General features: G+C 36.3%; 1 protein-coding gene across 4 annotated transcripts in view; it reads left to right on the top strand.

Annotated features, from left to right (window-relative positions):
* The window catches only part of LOC136032962 (synapsin-like), a 194034-nt gene that overhangs the window by 140168 nt on the left and 32074 nt on the right, over positions 1-21792 (top strand). For all 4 annotated transcript variants that reach the window (XM_065713454.1, XM_065713455.1, XM_065713453.1 and 1 more), the window contains 2 exons: positions 10944-11208; positions 21171-21280. In XM_065713454.1, the coding sequence (XP_065569526.1) occupies positions 10944-11208; positions 21171-21280 (375 nt within the window). The remainder of the gene's footprint in view (positions 1-10943; positions 11209-21170; positions 21281-21792) is intronic.

Here is a 21792-nt window from a genome sequence, read left to right as displayed (position 1 = left end):
ATACCGAAAAAGACTTCGGAAGCTAGTAGTGTTCAATTGGAACTTCAGCACATATTATTTAAGTCGCACATGTAAAAAGGTTGGTGAAATAAATTAATATCCCACTTTTTGAGAGTTCCGAGTGTCAGGGCTGGTTCACATTAATGTTAAAAGTTATTAAATGGCTGAAATTAGAAGCGGATGGGGATGAGACAGTGGCGACAGCTACCAAGAAAATTGACCGAGGGATAGTTTCAGTGATATAGGTAGTATTATAACTTTATAATAGGAATGTGGGATCAGTAAAGATTTAAATACATATAATAACCAACGTACTGGGTAATTTTTTGTATTTAAAAAAATTTTCGGAGAACAGAAATATAAATTTTATAATGAAATTAGTCAGAAAATATGGCATTCCTACTTGTTAAATACGGCTCTGATACATGAAGCTTTGAAAAGTCTAAGAAGATATGGTTCTAAGGTATTGAATCCCCTTAATAATATTATGGAGGCTCTATTCAATTAGAAATTGCTCTTAAATATGTCTTAAACAGCAAAATCACAGATGATGTTAGAGTTATTCTCTCAGGTCAAGGAGTTGAGAGTTTATAGTGTGTTATTTGTTTTGTTGCAAAGTTAGCATATTAAGATAGATGCTGGTGGTTTTGGTAAGGACATTTGAAGAATATTGTCTTAATTCATTTCCAATTACGGTCTTGAAAGAGAACTGGGGAAAGGGTGTCGATAAAAAAAAAAAATCTTTAAAGTGGGATCCGTGTACGTTCAAGCAGAAACTGCCCTCATAGATGCTATTTAGTTTGACACGTTTTGAGATGCGCACGTTTTAGAAAGTATAGGTCATACTTATTTCTCAAGAAAAATTACCACCCGGGATAAAAGCTGTCAAAGATGTTTTTGGTGCTTTGATATCGGGAAAAAATATACAATATCATGAAAATGTGGTAATAATTAGTTTAAGTTTAATATTTTGTTGAGATTTTTAAACTTCTGCCTTCAACACAATTACATCTGTATCGAACTGTTCATGGTAATAAACGATAAGTAAGGAAGACTTTTGTCAATAAAAACCAAAATTCTAGAAAACTGTTTTTTAATAAACAACATGTAGATCAAAGAAATTATCTCAAATGCCGATTCCATATATGTAAATTTCGCTAAGTTTAAAGATCCCAGTTAGAAGCTATTAGCATAAGAAGGTTTGCTTAACCTTACAAAAAGGGAGATACCCCCCGAAAGGGAGGGAGGATATTAATTAAAATTGCATCGTCAAGCTCAACGCGTTTTAAAAACTTAGACCGGAAGTTTTAAGACGACAGAAAAGTCTTTCAACGCCTTATTTAAGATAGGAAAGATATCAAGCTAGTAAGGTAAGTAATTAAGTAGCGATATAGATAAGGTAAGTAGCGATTTCCGCCAATTTGTTTGACAAAAAAAAATAAGTTCACCCAGCTTGGGCCAAAATACTTTCCTTAAGTTCAGCTAGGCTCCCAGTCTCAGAGTTCATGCTGCCCTGCCCTGGTGCATTCATCCCTAAACATGTACACTCTCAAAACAACAAAACGATTATAATAGAACATGAACGCTGTAGTACTAACATCTATATAATACTGTATAGCTGTACCTCAGCTATTAAAGGAAAGAACAATAGATTGTCTGTTGGGAGAGGGTCGTCTGAAATATTAAAGTACATTCTTCGGCTAAAAAATTTTGGTGAGAGTTTCTTTAAATTAAAGTACAGGGGGCGGGCGTCCCTTTCCTCGTTTTATTTTTAAGAGCATAAGTAGACTCGTACAATATGGATGTTATGGGGGGACAGCTCCCGTCTTATTGTAGAAATACTATATTTTAAATGAAATAAAAGATTACATTCATTTGCTTCATCCCTCCGGAATAACATTTATTGAATGACCTTTCCTTCCCTGACAAATAAAAAAAGACTAACCTGAAAAATCAAATCTGGTATTATAAATCAACTCCTTCCCCCAATAATGTTTTAAGGGGTATACTTTTTTCATGGATGACTATTCAGAATCAGTGTTATGCAAAAGTTCAGTTTTACTGTGAACGTGTGAAGAGCGAAGATTCAAGATATGGCAGCCCCTACTCCTCTGAATTAAGGATAACCCTAAATACGCATGATGTTATGATGGAAAAAACCTAAGTTAACTTTATAATTTATTCAAATTGATTAACTTAAAGATTACAAAAAATTTAAGCTAATATACATGTATGATCTGTTGTTAGTCCTCCCCTGTAAGTAAACTCTAGAGTAAACAGCCGAGAGTTTCGGGGGGTAGCTGGCTCCCTCATATGTAGGATCATTTCTATTCGTTTTTAATTTTAACATCGCTCTTTACTCTCATTAAAAAAAAGCTTCAATTTTTTTTTCTTGAGTGAAGGGAGTGATATGAGGATTCCCTGCAAAAGATAGAGCTCCATGCCAATCCCTTAGGAAACAAATATAAATGCTAGATCTCATATAGTCCATGCTAATAGATAAATCACGAGCTCAGAACTAATTAAACTTTTTAGCAAGTCAAAGATCTTCAAATAAAAATTTACCAAATACAATTTACGCATTCCTTCTGAAAACTAGTAAGTTTTATTTTCCCTTTGATGGCAGGTTGATGCATTTAGCATGAAAAATCCATTTAACTAGCTGTCACTATAGTTAACAAAAAATAAATAATTACTCAGAGTCAAGTTTTATTGCCTTTTTTATCGTTTAGTATTAAAACATGGGCTTTTGAGTTCGCAATTTTGTAATTTATCTTCAGCCTTTATGCATGTTACTCACCGTATTTTTTCGTACATGTTTAGACGCAGGTATTTGATATAATCTAGTGACCAATAGTAAAAACTATATGAACATATGTACGCGCATTGTGTATATATGCGTACTAACATAATGTTGGGGGAGTTTGGCATATGAAACCTCAGTTTATTCTTCTGCATTACGAATGAATATGTGTTTAGTTTTTCCTATATATATATATATATATATATATATATATATATATATATATATATATATATATATATATATATATATATATATATATATATATATATATATAAACTTGTAGTTGACAACATAATTTAGCTAGGATCTTATCACTTGATGCCTTTTTTTTATAAAACGGTTCGTGGTAACAAACTGCAGTAAGAAGCGACGCGGCCCAATAGTAGCCGAATCTCTAAAAAACGGATCCATTTTTTTTGTATAAATGGATGCATCAAAATAATCTGCTTTTGATTCTTATTCTAAATGTGTAACATTAATTATGTTGCGAGAGCAACACTTTGGTTGTGTCCCGTTTTTTTTTTCTATGCCGCCGATGTCGGCTTATTCCTGGAAACTGGTAAGGGTCTAACCTGTGCGGTTTTTACGGAAAGTGTGGACCTCAGGCCGGATTGATGAATATTGCACTACGTTTTGGAAAGCTCCGCAGAACTCTTGCCTGGGGCCGAAAATGATGGTTTTTGCTTGTCCACGAGCCAGAGCATATGGTGTGCGAAGTGAAGTGGAGTTATGTTGCCTGTAATTTCTACAGAGAGGAGTATCTGAAGTTGTGCAGCCAAGCTTTCGTTTCAACAAACCATGTTTCTACTTTCGAGTGGAAAGCTCCGTTCTAGTAGGCAAGCAGGCTGGCACCACTTTCAAATTGAAGATGGAATAAAATATGCAATTGTTAAATATATGCGGCAGTTACCCGGCCCCACAGGGGCCCCACGGGTCCGAAAGTTCTGCCGTGATTTTGGCTGGGTTTATCATTTGTTGTTTCGGACTTGGGATTGAGGTATTGAAATGTTATCAGGTGTACCTCTTAAACTTTAGAAGTTCTGTCATTGCTCAAGAAATTGGAGCTTATCCTTTGCTTCTTTCTAAGTGGTGACGTTAGAAAGTTGGCCTACGGCAAAAAAAATCAACTTTTGAACTAAGACAGATTGAATTTTTTTTTCGACGGCAATCGATAGCTCTTGATGAGCTGATCAAAGTATATGTCATCTATTTTTTGGTACAAAAATTCCTTCATGAGATATACTAGTTTGAAAGTTTCAAGGGGTTGACAACTTCAGTAGTAGGGTACACACTGAAACCAAAAATAAGCCGATACCAATTGTGAGACATGAAGGGGACTTGTAAGGAAAGGTCAACTGTTAGCTCATAATCATCTTCGGCAGTGAGGGGTTTGCAAATTTTGCTATTTGGTGTACCTATTATTTGTTTTCAGTGTATTTGATGGTAAGACCGAGTTGATTCCAGTGGTAAGACATGTAGGGGACTTGTAAGTAATAATCGTCTGTTAGGCTAAAATCATCTTTAGTGAAGAGGGGTTTGTAACTTTTGCTAATTGGTGTAGCCTACCCATACTCACTGTAACCTAGAATTAAGTGTTTACTTAACTTGTACAAACGATAACGTAAAACAACGAGGCAGTTTTGTAATAATCAATAGAGTGTCATCTATGGTATTTTGATTCTGAAAAGTTACGGATAGCTCTATAATACCAACTAGATTATATAAGATATTGTTCCAAGTCTTGATCCGTCACGATGCCAACGATTGAAAAGGATAAATTTCAACTGGCTGCAATGTCAATTTAGTCCCTTCTATCGATATTCTGTTGTTATTGTTGTTTTTTCAACGCTGAGGAATAGCCTTTGGTCATGTGATTACTGATCGTGTTCTTCTTTGAACATAACGTTTTAAAAGCTTTGATAGGCTGAAAACTTCAGCGTTTAACCGATAGCAAAGAAACAAAACCGAAGTGTTGCTCTCGCAACACTTTATTCGGCGAAGCCGGACAAAGGTTGCCGCAACACTTCACGTTGCTTGGGCAACGTAGGTCTAGTTAAGTTTAGTCTTACCCGACAAAAGACACGAGCCTGAGAAAATCTGCCTAATTTTCGAAAAGAGGAGAGAGAATTCCCCCTAAAAGTCAAGTGATCCTAATAAATATCACATCATAAGATTCAGCGTATCAGAAAACACTACTGAAGGGGTTTCAAGCTTTCATCTACGAAAATGTGGAATTTTTTATTCTGTGGATCATGGATGCGTGCTTTGTTTTCGTTTTTTGTTTTTCCAGGGATGATGGTATTGAAACAATGGTCCTGGAAGGTCGACAGGGGCCTGATTCGAATAGATATTAAAAGTTCTTGTTCCTCTCTTAAGTGACTTAAAAAATGGGGGCGACTAACCCCCCCCCCTCATGTTGTCTGATCAAAATTTTGAGATAACCATTTTTAGCATAGTTCAAAGGTCCAATAACTATACTTTTGGTAATAATATGACACTCCATAGTTCCCTGGGAAAAGGTTGTAAGTGACCCAATCAATGGGACATAAGGGGAATCGTATCAAACCAATGGTCCCAGAAGATTGACAGAGACCTCGTTCGAACGGAAATTAAAAGCGCTAGTGCCCTTTTTAAGTCACAAAAAAGGTTAGAGGGCAGTAAGCCCTCTTACCCTTGGCCCCCATCCCCCAAATTTGTCTGATTAAAATTTCGAGATAGCCATTTTCAACTAACTCTATAGTTAAAATAACTCTGGTCCAATAAATATTCCTTTTGGAGATAACATGACCCCCACGGTCCTTGTGGAAAGGGCTCTAAGCTGTGAAATTTATCCGTGTTTTAATATACAATATTCGAAAATATTGTGTTTAGGTCAAGGCCTTGTGGTAGAGTCTTCGCCTGGAAGTCGGGAGGCAAACAGTTCGAAACCAGTTATTCTATAATTTTTCAGAAAAAATAAAGAGGTTTAACTTTAATTTTGACATAAAATGTACACTGGGGGTGGCTCTATTCCCAGGAAAACTTTCTCAATGAGGGGGATTTCCGACATGATCTGAAAACGTCCGCGAGAAATATCCGTAGAGGATTTTCAGTGTGGACGGAATTATCAGGGGGGGGGGATAATTCGCAAGGTGTGTGTGTGTGGGAGGTTTTCGTTCTCTTGAAAAGAGCTTCACTTTGTGTAGTTTCTTGTTGGGGATGGAATTTTACATGAAGGGAAGCTTGATTTCCCGGCATTATTTGAAAAACGATCAGCGATTAAAAAAATAGATTTTTTTCAACTGAAAGTAAGGAGCAACATTAAAACTTAAAACGAAGAGAATTTATTCCGTATGTTACGGGACTGACCTCCTCCTCAATACCTCGGTTTTACACTAACGTTTGACTTTTCAACATCCCGATTCCTTAAGAACGACTCCCAAAACAGGGGCCGTTTAATTAGAATAAGAGCCTCTTTTAAAAGTTCTTTTGTGTGAATCGTGACGCATTAAGGGAGGGGCAGCCTCCCTAATGTACCAAATAGTAAATATACATAAACCAGGCTTGCAACAGCGGTGACTAGGCCTATTATATTCGAAAAGAAAATTAAGCTGGGAAACAAATGGTATAATTCTTTAATTTGTATCTAATCTATGTCTTATAAATAACAAGGCCAAGGATATTGTTCAAAGGTGCAGCTGTACCAGGCAACAAAGATGGCAACATGGCAAAGATATTCAAAGATGGCAACATGGTGATCTTGAACTAAGATTCAAAATATGAAATAAACACAATTAGGGCTATTAAAAGGAGACATGTTGAGAAAACAATTCTTACTTTATAATATGTAGAAGAAAGTTAGTAACACATTTTGAAAGGACTTCTTTTGCACTTTATCCCCCCCCCCCTTGTGTGAAATTTATGGCCCAAATTGTACATTTCTTGTGTGTTTCTCTATTTCTTGATTTTGACATCATTGATTCAATTCATGGGTGCACAGTGAAAATAAGACCGACACATGGCAAAATGCATGGAACACTAGGGGAATAGGAGTAAAGTATAAAAGAAGCTCCCAAAGTTTATTTGTCTTGTCTAAAGCTTAAACTTTCTCCTCGAAATTTATTTAGTTGGTCTAACTTTGGCCAATTTTCTGCTATGTTATGATGCCAGCTTCAGAAAATTAACGAAGTCATGTTGGAATATTTTAAAATCAGTTTATGTAAGGAAACAATCAGTGTATAATGAAAAATGTGTCACACAATAGAATATTGCAGTCTTTGACTGTAAAAAAAGGGGGAAAAAACACAATCAAAGGCACATAGGAAATTGGGAAATTCAAGAACAAAAAGTTAGTTTGTATTATCAACATACTAAAAAATAATTTATTTATTACTTCTTGATGGATTAATTTTGCCACGCGGCCTTCAAAAAACTATTTTGTGTCTCATGGATTCCCGGCATTATTTAAAAAATAATAACAAGTTTTTTCAACTGAAAGTAAGGAGTGACATTAAACCTTAAAACGAGCAGAAATTATTCCGTATATTAAAGGGGCTGCCCCCTCCTCAACACCTCACTCTTTACGCTACAGTTTGTATTACTTTAAAAAGTAGAGTTGTGATAAAGAGTCAAGTTTTAGCGTAAAGACCGAGGTCCTGATGAGGGGACAGCCCTTTTCCTATATGGAATAAGTTCTATTCGTTTTAAGTTTTACTGTCACTCCTTAATTTCAGTTGAAGAAAGTTGAAAATGCGCTTTCATAATTCTATAGTTGCTTCTGTACATTTTGAGCACACAAAGGGGCCTCAAAGGGTAAAATCATCCACTTTCTAGTGAGAAAAAAATTACCATTTGTAGCTTATTCGAGAATGGTAATTGTTATTTTCCTTTAAGACCGATGGAAATAATAATTGCCGGGCCTGAATCAGCTGAAAGGCAATTTTTTTCAGTTTTTAAAAACATATTTATAAACTTTTGGTTACTATGGGCCAAGGCAATTATTCTAGGCCGTATCCTAGGGGTTTAAATTCCTCCCCCTGAAACGTTTGTCTGACTCGTAAAAACGAAACAAGAATGGATATAACCAAATTGTTTATGCGTTTTTCTATTTTTTGTGTGTGTAGAAAAAATTCCCTGATAAAAATCCTGGATACGGCCCTGCTATGGGCTGTTTTGAGCCCTTTTAGCTCTTTAAGGGCTCAAAATGTGTCTTCCTCCAGAAGCGGCTATTGAACTATGACAGGGCAAAAAAAAAGCATCAAGTGATACATTCACATTTACCTAACTAAATTATGTTGTCCACTTCAGATTAACCTATATCTATATGTATAAAAATAAGTTGTTTGTTTGTGTGCCTGTCGACTGACGTCATGTTTGTCGACTGACGTCATTATAAGGATTGAGCTGTATTTCGTCATGAAGTTGTTTGTCGACTGACGTCATGTTTGTCGACTGACGAAATTACAGACCAGGACACCGGGACACAGGGAATATAAATGACGACCGGGACACTCAAAGAGAAATTGCAGACTGGGACACCGGGACACAAATAACGACCGGGACATATAAATGACGACCGGGACACTCAAATATAAATTACGGACATCGAAGAATGTTGTATATTCTAATATATATATATAATATATATATATATATATATATATATATATATATATATATATATATATATATATATATATATATATATATATATATATATATCTATATTCACAGGTGGGACATAGGGACACAACTATAATGGCGCGTAACTAATATGGCGCGTAGCGACTTACGCGCGCGGGGGAGCTTGGGGGTGAGGCGCGAAGACCCAACTAGGTGTTGGGGTGGCGCGAAGCGCTACCCCAACAGCTAGTATATATATATATATATATATATATATATATATATATATATATATATATATATATATATATATATATATATATATATATATATATGTTTGTGTGTCGACTGACGTCATGTTTGTCGACTGAAGTCATTATGAGGATTGAGCATTATTCCGTCATGAAGTTGTTTGTCGACTGACGTCATGTTTGTCGATTGACGAAATTACAGACCGGGACACAAATGACGACCGGGACACTGGGACACAGGGGATATAAATGACGACCGGGACACTCATAGAGAAATTACAGGCTGGGACACCGGGACAAAAATAACGACCGGGACACAGGGACACAACTAAAACGGGGACGCCGGGGGGCACAGGGGGGATATATAAATGACGAACGGGACACAGGGAATGTTCAAGGGCAATCATTAGAATAATGAGGTATAGATCTGAATACGGATTTTGTTTTCCATGGACAATTATATGTTGCATGTTCAAGAGTCGGTAAACCTGACAATCTATTTATATGCACAGATAATGGGACAGCGAAGAATGTTGTATATTCGCATGTTTTACGTAGTTAAAAAAATATATATATATATATATATATATATATATATATATATATATATATATATATATATATATATATATATATATATATGTCTATCTCTATTCACAGGTGAGACACAGGGACACAACTACAATGGCGCGTAACTAATATGGCGCGTAACGACTTACGCGCGGGGGGGGGGGGCTTGGGAGGGGGCGCGAAGCGCCCCACCAACTAGATGTTGGGGTGAAAAGAATCCGTATTCAGATCTATACCTCATTATTCTAATGATTGCCCTTGAACTTTGTTGATGGTGATTGCTAATCGACGATTCCCTGTGTCGCAGTCGTCATTTATATATCCCCCTGTGCCCGTTCCCGGGATCCCCGTTGTAGTTGTGTCCCTGTGTCCCGGTCGTCATTTATATTCCATGTGTCCCGGTCGTCATTTGTGTCCCGGTGTCCCAGTCTGTGATTTCTCATTGAGGGTCCCGGGCGTCATTTATATTCCTTGTGTCCCGGTGTCCCGGTCGTCATTTGTGTCCCGGTGTCCCGGTCTGTATATACATTCATTTTTGAATTGGTCTTTTTTTTTAGGTTTTAGTTTGAGTATGTCACTGAGTATGTCAGCGAGTCAATGAAAATCAATGTGGACAGCGAGAATCAAAACGTGTCAAAACTGAAAATGATAGCGATGATGGTCGGGTTTGGGATTTTGACATGGATAAGGTCATCAATGCCTATCATACCTTTGTCAAAATGTATATTTTTAGCGTTTTAAGGTTACATATCTGCTTAGAAAGATTACTTTTCCTTCGCTTTTCGTGTGCAGTAAGTAACGAAATCATAAATTAGGATTAATATTATATAATACCATGGATCAGTAGGTCACATGATATCTAAGCCCAGGGCCGTCCTGGGGGTAAGGGTGTGTACCCTCCATCTAGAATCCCCTTGGAAAAATTGAAAAAAAAATATGCTATTCAGAATTTGTCAAACGTCCATCAACTTAATATTTTTTAGGAATCTACGGAATTGTTACTCAGGAAATGTGCTGGAAATACTGCTGTGGAACTTTTCCGAAATTTTACTTAGATAATCTACTGGAACTTGGCAGAGCGGGAAGTATTGTAGCAATTGTAACCCGTGGACCACTCACAGTTGCTGCACAAGTGATTTTACAACGGAAATTAACATGAGATGCAACACAACTAACAATGCCTCTTGTCTAGGTGCACACTTGAAACTCAAGTGGCTGAACAAGCCTAATCCCACCACAACTATTACTAGTACATATTTACTGCTTGTTAAAATTAACCGCTATTATTAAGGAAGCTTTCTGGTTAGTTTGACTATTATTCGTATTTACTCCAGAAACAACGTCAATTAAATAATAAATTGGAATTAAATTTAATACGATCTTTTATGAAAAGTAAAGAGGAAACTTAAGCTTAAGACGAATAAAATTTGACTTGTATATTCTGTAACTTAAAACGATAAATATTGTTATGTGTGAATAAACTAGACCTCTGATACCAAAAAAACTTCATTGACTACTTGACGTTGAGAAAATAGAAAAGACACAAAATAATGGACACGAATCTTTTATATAGCAAAGCAGTCTTAACGGGCTTATGTCTAAATGGAAAGTTTGTATTTAATGGAAAATGGAAAGTAATGGTTTTTACTACGGCGATTCTTGGCACGAAATTAAATAGCACGTGATTTTATTAATTTGCTCGTATGTTTTTTTAGGCGGCGCTCTATATCCGGTCACTGGAAAACAAACGTCGGCTCAGCTATGCTTGAACAAGTTGCCATGACAGAGCGCTACAAATCCTGGCTCGACGCCGCTGCTGATGCACTGGGAAATCTTGATTTGTGTGAAATGGAGGTTCTTCTAGGGCGAGATGGGAAGGAATCAATTATTGAGATAAATGACTGCGCTTTCACTCTGCTTGGTGAGAGTCAAGAGGAAGATAGGAGACTCATCGCTGAGCTTGTTCTCCTTAAAATGCAGGTTTGTTAAATCACCTATATTTTGCTATTTTAAAACTACTTTCTATCTTTGTGTATCAGCCACAGGGTATTACGTTGTAGAATTTATAGAAACTATAGGCCCGGGGTTATGTTCAGACAGCCAAAGGCTCGTGCCCCCTGTTTGTGAGGGACAATTTTTATTAAAGTCCTGAATTGTATGTGAGTTTTGTATTTTGTAAAAGGCCCAAAAATTTGGGGGATGTGACAGAAAGCCAGGTAAGCCGTTTTTTTGCTAGCTAAAGAGCCGACAAATCCAGCTCTTTTTCTAGGAAAGTGCCTATGGAAATCCTGTAGCCTCTATCTGTTCCTGTGGGTCTTCAGCCCTTAATAGCAGGATTGTACCATTGTTCCTTTTGAATAGTGGCGTAAAGAAAGATGAGTTAACTTACTAGTTAAATAGTTTACCATGTCGGTATTCCTGTCAACATAGACGCTAAGCTTATAAGTGAAAAGAAGCGACATTGTTACTTGTGCAATCTACGCAACCTATAAGAAATTATTAGTTTACGCAACTAAAATTGTTTTTCTCCAGAAGAATAATCAGCGAAAATTGGCCGGCGCATACTCAACGGAAAGAAAGACATCGGTTAAAACAATGCTTATACGAGTGTCAAGGCCTGTCACCTGTCAAAGTGATTCCATTGCACTGCCCTCTGTCAAAACACCACTTTGAATAGGGCGTGCTGATAAAAGCAGGTTTTTCCCAGATTCTTTTTTCAATTAACTAGCAAACATACGGACCCTGATTATGTGTATATGGATGGACTAGTAAAAGAGTCTTACTTCGCTGATAGATTTCGATAGACTCTACCAGCTAGTAAAACGCCCTATTTTCAGCGTCTGTTGCCTCCACGTTGAATTTCCATTTTGTTTAAATTTTGTTTTGTTTTAGCCTGTATTTTTTATCGACTTTTCTAGCCTGTATCTATTCTCGTGATTCAGTAATTAGAATACATGAACTTTCATGTTTCTAATTAGTAGGGAACAGAAAGATAGCTATCGTTTGAACATCTGCAGGACTTATTTGTTTAATTAATACGCTTTGGACGTGTTTAATTACGTTGTGGATTATCTTGTGGAATAACGTTTTGGACGTTGTGGAATATCTTCATATCAGGAACAGCAGTAAAAAATCAATTAAAGAACATAGCTTTGAAAACTCTGCCAAATAAGTGTGTACGTGTTTTTCTCTGCAAAGCCCCTGCTGCGTTACCTTTTGGGTTAACGTGCCTTTTAGCATACGCAGAGGAGTCCAGCTAGGTAGAATGTCATATGCTCAAGAGGCCCTCCCTGTTCCTATCAACATAGTCAATAAGCTTATAAGTGAAACGAAGAAATGTTGTCGCTTACGCAACCTACGAAACCTTCAAGCAATTACAAATTTACGCAACTAAAAAAGTTTTTCAGAAAAATTATGAGCAAAAATAGCGGCCCAACTAGCCCAGGAACCTATTAATAGAATTTGAGTCTATGACCTTTCAATTTCGACAGTCTTAAACTAAGACTTCGATATCTGTGGTAAGTGGGGTTTATTTTGATACATCCTTCTGTTAAAAGTAACAACATAAGGTGGCGAGCAATAGCATAAGCAATAGGCCATAACATAAGCTATGATGAGGTGGCGAGGATCACATTTTGACAGGGTTTTGTTTATATAAGATCCTACAGACGCAAACTTGTCCCTGCAGCGACCATCGCTACTGTGTTTATTTGAATAGCAAATCTGTGAATCTATCGTAAAATATGGAATGAAGTGAAGGTTTTTGATACTAGCTAATTTTCAAGGTGATCGTAGACATGAAATTCACGGCCCTATTTTAGGCGTCGCAAAGCTTTTAGTTTTATAGTTTGGGTGAACCAAAATGAGCAGGGGACCCTGGCCCCCACGATTTTTTCTGGCGCCCTCATCCCCTTGTTTTTTTCTGTTTTTCAACCTTTTTTTAAATAAACTTATCACTTTGATAAATTATTGGTGCCCTAGTCACATTGGCCCCCCAATATTTTTCTGTAGATCTGCCTTTGCCAGTCCCCTGTTCCAAATACAAGTTTCTATCTTCACAGCAAAACTTGCTGATCGTCTTTATTGCCCCAATTTTGGGCTAAACAATATTTTTGGAAGCAAACATTTTTTTGCCCTCTTAATCTTCCCTTAAGAGAAAAATTTTCGAGTACCTTTGTCATCCGTTTCCTCTGACACTTTCTGCAAAATTTGACTCGATTCCCAAGTTGTTCCTAATACATTACTGATAACAATTTCTTAAACCACATTGGCCTGCCATAACATAAAGAAAGAAAACTGAAGAAAACATAGAAAGCGAATATTTTGAGATAATAACCGCCTCTCTTCTTCAGCATGAACAAAATAATATAATCAAGGAAAAAGCAAATGCCCAAAAACAAACGCGGAAAGTGCAACAAAACCAATGAAAAAAATGCCAAAAAATTAAATAAAATTCAATAAAAGACCAAAAATCAAAAGAATTAAGAGCAAATACCTAACAACAATAAAGTGAGCTATTCGCCAATATCCACAATTTACACAAATCCAAACAAAAATGAACTGCCAACGACGGATACTAACGAATAACTGAGAAATAACAGAAAAAAATCATTCACTCAAACAAACAAAGCAGCAATTAAATAAATTGGGGAAATAGGTCACCTGATTCGTGATTTTAACCATTGCATTTCTTGCGGATGCCCTTTGAGACCTAAGGGGTTGATGACGTATTTGATTGTGTTAATGGGGAAGTTGTTCAATGTTTATTTCACGGATTACTAACGTATCATTTTCTCTTTTGAGAAAACCGAAATACGACTCGTTTATTCTTAAATCACCTGAATCTCTGTTCAGAGCTAGACCTAAATGTTGATATTTATAAATTTCAACAGCTTCTCTGTAGTGCTGGACAATACCTTTGTCATGCGAAATTAGGTTAGCTTGGTTAAATAAAACAGTATGGTCTGGATTATTAAATATGTGTTCTCAGAGGGCAGAGTCAAAATTTTCTGTTTTTCCGCTTTTTAAAGGTGTCATTAATTGAGGTAGAGTGCTGAGTTAATCTATCCGTAAGTCGTTGATCAGTTCTTCCGATATACCAAAGACCACAAGAGCAGGGAATTCTGTAGACACCGGACTTTTCACCAATCGGGATAGGGTCTTTACCTTGGTAGATTTTGAAACTGATAGTTTTTCTAGGTCTATAGTCTTGAAAATATTATTTTTCCTCAGATTTTTGGAAATGTCGTCTGAAACCCCTTTAACGTACGGGAGACCAAGATAAACTGAATTTTCCCTTTGATTTGCGTTTACTATGTCACTATCTGATACTTTTTTAATATGTTTTGCAATTACAGAATTTGTTCAACTAATTGGACAATCATTCCTAAATAAAATATCTCAAAGGTGGTCGAGCTCTGAACCCAGGAAACGTGGAGGACAAACTTGCAATGCTCTGTCAACTAGAGAAGTGACTACTCCTCTTTTCACAGCAGGAGAATGATTAGAGGAATAATTTAAGTAACGGTCACTATGTGTGGGTTTTCTATAGACTCCAAACTTAATGCATGTATCACTTCGGTGAACCACGACATCTAAGAAAGGAAGACGCCTTTTTACCTCTAATTCCTGAGTAAATTTAAGTTTTGGATCTAAGGAGTTAAGCAAGTGAAGGAAAGTCTCCAGAGATTCATCACCCAAGCTCACACAAATAAAAAATATCATCTTTAAAAGGAACCCAAAATTCCGGTTTACAAAAACTTTGCAAAATAGACTTTCTTCGAAGTTTTCCATGAAGATATCAGCCTCAATTTGTGAAAGGGGGGCACCCATTGAAAGCCCATATTGCTGTCGTTAAAAAAAAGCCTCTATAATGGAAGTAAAAAGAAGTTCTGTTACAAAGGGTTGTAAGTGAAAGAACTGTCTGATTTAAAAGTGTAAATTTTTCTGATACAAATGGGTTAGAACTGAGCTAATGCTCCAAAACCTTTTCGGTCTCTTGAGGATCACAATTGGTATACATTTAATTCGCATCAAAACTGCCCATTCTTGTATTTGTTTTAACCCAAACTTGCTTTAACTTGGAAACGAAATCAGCGGAATTTATAGGATTTTTGAGCCTGAGTTAGTGGGTGAAATACAACTGATAAGAATTTCCCTATTTTTGCTGCAGGAGAATTAAATGAGGAAACAATGGGTCGAAGTGGATTACCGGGCTTATGAAATTTAGGAAGACCATAAAAGAGAAAAAACGTGCACCCACGTGGGTAAAACGTTTTTTACGATTGATCTGTTATTTCACCTTTTTCTGTCGTAACCATCTGAATCCAATCCAACAACAATATTGCCTTTATCGGCTTTAGTAATAATCCTGGAATAATATTTATGTAGTGAACGTAAGACTAAGTGTTCATTCTTACAAAAAAAAATTATTTGGATTATGAACAGAAGGCGAATCAACAAGCTTTCAACAAAATGAGCTCTAACCTCAACAATCTCTCCAACTTCCGCACGAGAGTCGTGAAGTGCCCCTTCTGTGTTCGCGATAATTTCACTATAAGGTATTTTCGAGGGGGCTATTGGAAATTTCAATCCTTTCGATAGAACCCGATCTTGCTCTGTTTTAAGGGGGATGGAGCTTAGATTTATCACAGCAGGACCAGGAAATACTTTTGGGACGAAAGGTGGATTATTTAGAGAAATTTTCCAATTTTAAATGGTGGAATTTCTCAGAAATTTTTTGTCTAGAAATCTTAAATAATGCTGAAAAGAATTTTCAGAAATAGCCTTAATTTGATGAAAATCAGCATAAGAAAGCGTGCATAACATTTCTCGCTCAAGCCTGAAAATATCCTGATTTAATCTATAACGCTTGCTTTTGCAGTCGCTAATAACATGATTTAAAATACCAAACCCTATACGTTCTGTAAATTGCCGTTCATGGCGTGTGTTTAAGTGAAGTGAAGGTCGCATTGACTTGTGTAAAATACGATTCTTTTTACAATTATGAAGAAAATACTTTTTATTAATCTAATTAGCTTTTTTTTCTTGCAAGTAATATGAATATAGTAACCACATCAGTAGAATGCTCCCCATAAGCATGACGAAGATAATTTCTGGACAATACCTTTATCATGCGAAATTAGATTAGCTTGGTTAAATAAAACAGTATGGTATGGATTATTAAATATGTGTTCTGAGAGGGCCTTTAAAAACCCTATTTTGGGTCGTTTTCTTTCTTTATGATATATTACAGATGTGATTTTTCTATAATCTGGGTACGTCTAAAAAGTATAAAGTCTTTCGATTTACCTTGCTACTTCACTGTAAAAAAAAAAAAAAGAAACTACGGGGACTCATAGATCTAAAACTTTTAGGCAAATTGGAGAACTCCACCCCCCACAAACACAAAATTTATAGCTCCATATCCCAGCTCAAATCAATCCCCCAAGCTGTTCGCAAAATATTAATAAATATACTATTTTTTTTTTAACTGGGTTCACTGGAACCTGGCGACTTCACCGTGCGGGCATTCTAAGTCCCACAGAAGCTAACAGTGTAAAAGGTCAAGAAGGATCTTAAGCAAATACGTTTAGTGCTCTCCCTGCGACTCCTCCCTTCCTGTAAAAATTTTCAAGGTTCTTTGGGGCTGTCCAACACTAACTGAAAATTTAAATTCGATCCCTCAATCAGTCCCCAAGATATTACTGATACGCTATCTTAATAACCTGGGCACGCAAAGTATCTTTAAATCCCCCAGGGTATTATAGCTCAGAAAGATATAGGTGGATAGGATAGCCTACTAAGAAATTTTAACCTCTTCTTCCTCTGACTGTGATAGCACAATGGGCTGATGCTCATATTCGCACTACTGGGCCCCAGTGTTCGATCTCCGCTACGGCAAGTTTGGACAACAGGCTTGTTCCTGTAAATGGACCGAGCAACTGAAACGTCGAATCGGCGCCTTATGTGCAAGCAATGGCTCTGGAGGATCTTTATCCTCATTATCCCCCGACCGCTGACCATCCACACCCTAGTCACTTGGCCCTCCAACATCCTCTAAAAGTCTCGACTCGACCCCACCAGGTGTTATCTCCCCTTCCCCTCTTTCTTTCTATCAAAATGTTTATCTCGACCGGTGAAATTGCCGTTAAAAATGGCCAGTCAGTTGGCAAAATAGTTGCCTTCCTGTAGACGGTCTTGTTAGTGGTGCTTCTGACGGTAGGAGTACAATCCAACACTATCCATCTTAAAACATTTCTTTTCCCCAATAACCATGCTAAGAGAGGCGAATTATTCAGTTAAAAGTATTACACTAAATTTAAATCCTAAAAGCTTCTTTGGAGTGCATCTTTTGAGAGCACGCTCCAATTTGTTTGGCAGAAGATAAATAGCACGTGAATATAATGGGAAAAACAATTAGTCAAGATTATACTCAGTGAATTATTATTTGCAACTCATTTTACCCGTGCATGCGGGGATTCCCTCTTCATGAATATACTAGGTTTAAATGGACACAAAAAACCTATTTAATAGATGACAGGTTCTTTAATTAAAAAAGATGCACGTCAAGTATTTTGCGTTGAACAATTTCTCTCTTCATTCGATATTCCATGTATAAATTGTCTTTTTCGTTTTTTGGCATGGATAAAGGAACCCTGATCAATTAAGTTGCTGTTTTCCCCTTTTTTTGTAGATTAGCCTAGAAACAGAAAACTTTCAAGGGAAAGTAAAGAGGGATACTTAAACTTCAACAAATAAAAATTAATTTCCAGACAGAAGTCAAGCTTATATTAAACGGAAATTAATCAGGCTGTGGGAAAGGTTGTTTGATTATTGATTGTTTAATCTCATTTATCTCTCATTGATTGAACAGAACTTTTTAGTCTAACTTAGTCAAACTTAAATTGAACAGTAATTAGTCAGGTTGCGGAAAAGGTTGTTTGATTATTGATTGTTTTAATCTCATTTATAATACTGATCCGATCCCAATGAAATGAATTTTATTTAGTATAATATTTTAAATTGGTAAATTGAGTTAAGATTTATCTAATCATTGATATCACCATTCATAAGTGTAAGTGACCAAACATAATCAGTTAATTTATGCTAAATAATAAAAGATTCTTAATTTATCCATGAATTGTCCTAATTTGAAAAGGTGTAATATGTCTGAAAAGCGTCAGTAGTTGAAATTATGTCAGGAGTAGCCAACCCTTCAGAACCATTCTAGAAAGAATCATTAAATAACCAGTCAATTAAGTTGCACTGTATACAGGCCCGTATGCAGAATTTTTTCGGGGGGGGGGGAGGCAAAAGGACTTTTAGGGGGCTTACAAAAAACTTTAAAAATATATCAAAAATTTGTTTATATTCGTTTTCGTTATATTTTTACGAGTCGGGCAAACAGTTTGGGGGTACGGCGTTCAAACCATGTTCTCTGTGATTTTTACCCTTGTCTATGGTTCTGCACAGACATGACCTTTCAGTATGCATATTTCTTCAAATTTTCATCCATTTTGATTGAAGTGACTATCTGGAAATTTAAGCCAATACCATGGTGGTTGATGAGGGTTATCAGGGGTAAACAGAGAGGAAAATGGGCGGATGGATGCCCACCTATCCGCTTCGTTGCTTAAAAGGATACTAGTGCTTAAAAAGTAAGTTTTGTTGAGTCCTCTGCCAACTTTATATGATTATTCGATCTATATACCGAGGCCAGAAAAAAAAGGAAAGCATGGTAGATATATTCTCTTTACCTAACTACGCTATTAGCTATTAGTTCGAGACTATAGTTAGGTAAAATCGCTCAGTAGTCCCCGGAATGCCAGCCGGTGGAAAAAAATATCGCTAGATTTTAGTGATTTTGTGGTTAATTTAGTGATTTTCTTTAATAATTAAATAAAGAAACAAGTTTTTTAACTGCAAACAAGGAGTGACATTAAAACGAACAGAAATGATTCCGTATGTGAAAGGAGTTGTCCCCTCCTCAACGCCCCGCTCTTTACGCTAAAGTTTGACTCTGTCACAACTCTACTTTTTAAAACAATTAAAAAACTTTAGCATAAAGAGCGAGGCGTTGAGGAGGGGACAACCCCTTTCATATACGGAATACTTTCTGTTCGTTTAAAGTTTTAATGTCGCTCCTTACTTGCAGTTAAAGAAACTTGTTTTTTTTTTATTTAATTTCTGAACCTTTTTGAATTGATTCATGTTTTGATTTCGGCTCACTGCACATGAATAAATAAAACGAAATTTGCATATTAATTTTTTTCGCTAAATGGCTTTCTCATAGTTTCGATCCGACGATTTTGATCAAAAAAAGGGGTGGGGGAGGAGGCCTAGTTACCCTCCAATTTTTGATTGCTTAAAAATGCAACTAGATTTTTTTTTTTACGAATGTTTTTGTTTGTAATAAACATACGTAGGCTACCTGACGAATTAACTTACGTAACGAACTTCTATATTCGTGTATTTTTATTACGCAATATGAGGGGGTTTGCCCCTGGTCAATACCTCGCTCTTTGCACTAAAGCTTGAATTTTGTCCCAAATCTTTAAGAATGACCCCTGAATCACAAAGATCGTAGAATAAATGGTTGAAATAATTACTAAAAATAGTATAGAGTAAAGAGCAAGTTATTGTGGAGGAGACGAACCCCCTTATGTACGTAATATTTTATGTTCGTTTTAAGTTTTAATGCTGCTCATTACTTCCAGTTGAATTTTCTTCTTTTTTTAAATAATGCTAGAAAATCCTGCGCCCCCTTCCTATATACTCTCTTCCCTCGTGAAAAATTCCGCCAAGAAAGATCCTCCCAGCACCCCCCTCCCTCCCCCGACTCACCGCCACCCCAACGCAAAAAAGTCCCCCTGAAAACGTCTCTAGACTTCATAATAACCATTACTATATGTAAACAAAGGTCAAAGTTTGTAACTTGCAGCCCCTCCCTCGGGGACTGTGGGGTATTAAGTCGTCCCCAAAGACATAGTTATTAGGTTTTTGACTAAGCTGAACAGAATGGCTATCTCAAAATTTTGATCCAGCGACTTTGAGGGAAAATGTGTGGGAGAGGGGGCCTAGGTGCCTTCCATTTTTGGTCACTTGAAAGGACACTAGAACTTTTAATTTCCGTTAGAATGAGCCATCTTGCGACATTCTAGGACCACTGGGTCGATACGAGCACCCCTGGGAAAAAAAGAAGAAAAAAAAAACAAACAAACAAATAAACACGCATCCGTGATCTGTCTTCTGGGAAAACATACAAAATTCCACATTTTTGTAGATAGGAGTTTGAAACTTCTACAAGAGGGTTCTCTGATACTGAATCTGATGGTGTGATTTTTGTTAAGATTCAATGACTTTTAGGGGGTGTTTCCCCCTATTTTCTAAAATAAGGCAAATTTTCTCATGCTTGTAACTTTTGATGGTAAGACTATACTTGATGAAACGTATATATTTAAAATCAACGTTAAAATGTGATTCTTTTGATGTAACTATTGGTATCAAAATTCCGTTTTTTAGATTTTTGGTTACTATTGAGCCGGGTCGCTCCTTACTACAGTTCGATACCACGAACTGTTTGATCTAGTGATTTATATGCTGATTTAGTGATTATGATATAGAAATATAGAAAATCAACGTGCTGATATAGTGATTATAATACAGAAAATATAGAAAATCACAAGAAATAGTGATAAATCACTAGGGGTGGCAACCCTGAGTGGTCCAAAGATGAAAGTGTGCACAGCTTATTTTGTCAATTCCAAACTTGTTTGAATATAAAAATATTCAGGCCCACGCGCAAAAAGTTTTTATAACGAAATAATATTTGACCACTGAATACTTTAGCTTGTAGTTCAGGTTAGCTTGAAGTCAGGTGTTATGCATACCTCCATGATTTTTTTCTTTATTAAAACAATAACTAAATACATTTATTCTAGAACTTATGTACACCTCCTGGGATGGTCAGAGTGACATCAAAACCATCGATGAGTCTTGTTTCAAGCAATCTGCCTTCACCGACAGAGAGTGATAAGCAAAGTGTTAAGAGGTAATAACCTTTAAACCTTCAAACCTCTTAAAATATCTGCAGAAAAGCTAGATATGTGTTAATGGTTTCTACTTTAAATTGAATCCACTCATTTGAATCTGCTTTGAATTTTTGCAGATCTTGAACTTTTATGATTGTTAAGCAGTAAATATCAATAAAATAGATGAAAGGTTAATTAATCTAAAAAAAATATTTTCCAAATTATAGCTTTTCAAAGAAAAATAAAGTGCAATATAACATGTCTAAAACGAGCAGAAATAAAATAATACAAAATATCTAACGAACGAATAGGAATTACTGTGATGGATAATCTAGTTAAACTTAAGAATAACATACACTACTGCGGAATAAATAAAACTTGAAACAAAGAGAAAATAACCGCGAGTAAGTGGTAAACCCTCTTAACCTTCTTAAACCCTCTAAAGACTAATTCAAAGCTAGTTCATTGACTTACTTCGTTGTTTTATCTTTCATTATGTCTACGAGTTAACCACTTGAATGAACAGGAATTA

The sequence above is a fragment of the Artemia franciscana genome, chromosome 11 (genome assembly GCF_032884065.1).
Source record: "Artemia franciscana chromosome 11, ASM3288406v1, whole genome shotgun sequence".
Lineage (NCBI taxonomy): Eukaryota > Metazoa > Arthropoda > Branchiopoda > Anostraca > Artemiidae > Artemia > Artemia franciscana.
The sequence above is the reverse complement of the archived record's forward strand: the minus strand, read 5'-3'. Positions and strand labels throughout refer to the sequence as shown.